This window comes from Anopheles aquasalis, chromosome 2, assembly GCF_943734665.1.
Source record: "Anopheles aquasalis chromosome 2, idAnoAquaMG_Q_19, whole genome shotgun sequence".
In the NCBI taxonomy this organism is placed as follows: domain Eukaryota; kingdom Metazoa; phylum Arthropoda; class Insecta; order Diptera; family Culicidae; genus Anopheles; species Anopheles aquasalis.
This window is the reverse complement of record NC_064877.1, coordinates 5,870,982-5,875,000: the sequence shown is the minus strand read 5'-3', so window position 1 is coordinate 5,875,000 and position 4,019 is coordinate 5,870,982. Positions and strand designations below refer to the sequence as shown.

At 47.5% G+C, this 4,019-nt stretch overlaps 1 protein-coding gene across 1 annotated transcript in view; it reads left to right on the top strand.

The window, feature by feature from the left end:
- The window catches only part of LOC126571372 (protein peste), a 13,081-nt gene extending 11,533 nt beyond the window's left edge, over nt 1-1,548 (top strand). The window contains exon 7 of the mRNA XM_050229838.1: nt 1-1,548. This exon is cut by the window's left edge and continues 291 nt beyond it. Within this exon, the coding sequence (XP_050085795.1) occupies nt 1-154 (154 nt within the window). The 3' untranslated portion in view covers nt 155-1,548.
- Nucleotides 1,549-4,019: the final 2,471 nt, after the last annotated feature.

Here is a 4,019-nt window from a genome sequence, read left to right as displayed (position 1 = left end):
GCATGCGAACGAGAAAAACGGAAAGCCCTTAACGACGCTACTGTTGGAGAAAACGGAGAAGCAACCCCTACCGGAGTGCATCGGTGATAAACGTGCGGAAGCGGAATGCTTCCCACTGATCGATGGTAAGGGTGCAACGATTGTTAAATCGTGAAGCGTCCAGTTGACCGGTGGTAACCTCCAAATTGTGCATTTATCGCGAACCAAAACGAGCTTATCATGGATTAGCTGGTTGAGATTGTAATGAGATTCCATGGCCCCACCTTGCCCAATCACCACCACGACCAACTTGCGTTTTTTGAGCTACCTTCGATGCGAGCTACTGCAAATTGACTGAATTAGACGAGCGTTTAGGATAGAATGATAAAAAAAAAAACAACCACGACCAATCAAACGGAGTCATTTGTACCGTTTGGGAAGATGAAAAAGCAATTCGCGAATGCAAGTGACATCACTAGCAGCAGTCTCTGCTTTTCTAGGATGCAATGCGATGGTGTGATAGGTGAAGAGTTCTCAAGTGTAAAGTTAACCAGAATGCCAACCGGCCATTCAGCAATGTCGGTGCGCCAATGAGCTAGACCACACCCATAAGCACTTCGGCAATGGGGAAGCCAATTTTCATACATTTGCATGTGTTTCCAGTTTAGTGATTAAGTTACGATATGAATTCCACGAGCGAACGCAAATTCTAAAAAGAAATAACTTTCCCAATGCCTTCCCCATCCTACTCGGTGGTCCGGAATCACGACCCACCGTAAAGAACGTAAGTGCTTTAGGACTTACCTTCCTCAAACAAGCGGAAGGTCATACAACTAAAATTTACCTTTTCGGTACAATAAATCTCGAGACAAACGTTGAACACATTCGATTCTAGTTCGTAAGCAGCAATCATAGCGTAGGATTCGGTATCGACGAGCGAGGCGTTTCCTGTCGATAAGAACTGCGATGAGGCCAAAGGATTTTAAATCGTTTCTACCCCCCTTACCACAGTCCTGCCCAACGCAGTTAGCTTAAGATAAAGGAAGGCTGGAGCATCTTTAGAGCCATTTTAGCATTCCCTCTGTGTCGAACACCCGGCCACTACCCCGAACCCGAACCAAACCGAACCGATGCGCCCCCTGACCCCTTGGTGTTCTCTCATGTGATGTTCTTGTACAACGTGATACGGTGGACAATGACTGGTGATCGTAAGCGCTAGGCTCTATAGTGTCCAATATGCCAGAATTGCCTCATTAAACGGTTACGTCCACTTATTTACCGGTGCCGGAAGTGTACACCAGTGCCTCAATGTATGTCATCATATTTTTTTCTTAGTGCGTAAAGCTTTCAATCACGGTGCAATGGATGGAAATAGGGGCGGGGACGCAGGACAGCGAACTCGTCGCTAGGTGTTAATGCATGCTAGTTGTTAATCGTAGCTGTTAAGGATCAGCACACTCATTCTCTTGTGAGGAACTTCACTGCATGTAATCAAGAAAACCAGAACAGCGGACAGTAATAAAGGACAACTATTGTGTATGCGTGCCAGTAGCTGTGTCGTACTGCGGATGAGGTTTATTTTATTATTTGCCATCGTGCAAGAATGATAATATCACAATTAATGAGAATGGCTCGCCTACGTTTGGTGTTGGCTGTGACGTTGTTCGTTCTGTGATGATGTTATTTCCACATTCACTTGTTGGTGATACGCGAGGGTTCTTTCGTTTTTTTTAAAATAAAATGTAACTGTTTCAGAGAGTGATTAAGCTCCAGTTCGGAGGCTCTACCGAGGCCACTTTTCAAGCGTTCTTCTGTGCTATTCCTATAAATATTTTAAAATGTTCCTTTAATTATCTACCTACATCTTCCTAAATTTATAAAAAATCCGGGAAAAATCGGCGCTTTTTCTTTCCTTGGGTGTAAAAGCTTCAATTTGAATCAAAAGATTCAAAGGCACGGTTGAAAGCTCAGCCATTGTTTATTATACATAGTTCGTTACTTATGATTTAAAAGGATTTTATGTTGTTCTTATCATTCTTCGTCTTATCACTAAATCGGGCATCTTTTCTATTATCCTGATTCACCCACGATCCTGTCTAAGTTTAAAAAATCAATTCAACTCGCTAATTCAAGACAGTCTTTCGCGCGAATCATGCGCGAAGAAGCCGGAAGTCGCCTGTACATAAAACACAAAACCGGTTAGATTAGTTTTGTTGGCTCTGGTTGAGGAAAATCCCCCATTTAAAAGCTCATAATCAAATAGGCAAACGGGCGGGGTGAGTGATGATTGCACAGCCCAAATTGCCACACGACCAGACCGGTCGACCGGCTGGGCCGGCCGGCACGCTACTCTTGTGGGTCAGCCCTTTGCTGCTGTAACTGATCACCCTTCCAACACGATGACACTGACGTCATGATGATGATGATGAGCCATGAGGCCATACAGATGCTGTGGCAGTGCGTCCTCTCCACCCTCAAAACACGACTCCACACGCCCCCCCTGCGATGCCGAGGGAGGGATGTTCGATTTTATACCCCAGTATTTCCTGCTGCACCCTTCCCTTCCCACCCATGTTGATGATGTAGGATACGTTCCTTCCCCCGCGCTTCACTATTCATTTGCATTTCACTCGAGGTGTCATCCTCGGCCTCGAACTTCGCGCGATCGCGTCCCAACTCCCTCGTCCGCGCAGCTCTCCCCTTCTTCGCGCCTGGATGGATTTTCATGATCATTGTCATTTTGGGGGCCGAACTCGAATGGTTATAATGTTTACGACATCAAAATGGCAATGGCGCGGCGAGGCGAGGCGAGCAAAGCAAAGCAAAAGCAACAGAAAAAAAGGAGGCCAAGCGACCGAATTGGCACGGCCACCGCGGTGCCATGTAAGGGGGAAGGGAAGGTCAGTGGCGACGCGGTTTGAAGGAAGCACTTGATGAGCTCCACTGCGAGCGTTCGCTCTCTGCCTCTCTCTATTTGTCTCGGGCACTGTCTCTTTCTTTCGCCCGCTGCTGAATGTTAATCAGAGGACATGATCCTACATGTTGGCGAAGGGGAATCCTCCACAATCTGCCGGCCGGCCGGCCGGCCTTTGGCTCAACCAAAACAACACCACTCGGCGTCATTTCCATGACCGGTTTGGCTTTGCATCTCATCATCATCTTCGAGCGCGCTCGCCCGGGCTCGCGTCCTCTTTAGCAAAACGGTATTTTACTTCCTTTTTTATTCCCCTCCTCCCACAGGGGGCGGTGTTTTCAGTCCCGAGTCAGTTTGGTTGCTTTTTAATGGATCTGTTTGTTGATTTGGATTTTTAATTTACAAATTCGTTACCGAACGGTTACTACATCCGCCGTGGATCATAACCTCCAATCGCGTGGTCCAATATCCAAGAATACTCCCGAAATGAGTTCAATTTTGATACTTTCACCTGCGCCAATCCATGATCATGTCCAGCTTGGTGATAAGCTCATTTGTGGGGGAGCATTAATGATGATGAAGCTAATTGTGCCGCGTAGTAGCGGATCGTATTAATTGAGCATGTTTGTTGTGAACATGTTGTTATTGATGCAAATGATGATGCAATTCGCACAAGGGAGTGTGTCAGTCCGTCCACCAGATTGCATCAGCTTGCAGTGAAGCGAAGAAGCATCCATTCACCTTCAGGGAAAGACTTCATATTTCATCCAACAATCGCTCGCTCGCTCGAACTTAAATCATGCGATCCAAATCATGATATTTATAGTTTTCACCTCTTCGCGGTACAAGTGTCCCTTTGATGGCCGCTCTTCCGTGGACCGTATCGAGTGTGATTGAATTCCGGTTCGTTCTATTTCCAGCCACTTCGGCCACTAGCGAAGTCAAACCAGCGATCATGCCACGACGCCACGGACCACTGCCACTATAGCCACTGGGGGGGGGGGGGGGGGGGGGGGGGCGAATGAGGCCAACACCGGACTCGAGCCGGCCGGCCGGCCGGCTTCTTGATCCGGTCAACCAGTGCCAGTGGACAAGCCGGAATGGTGGTGCGCACGCGTTCGAACAG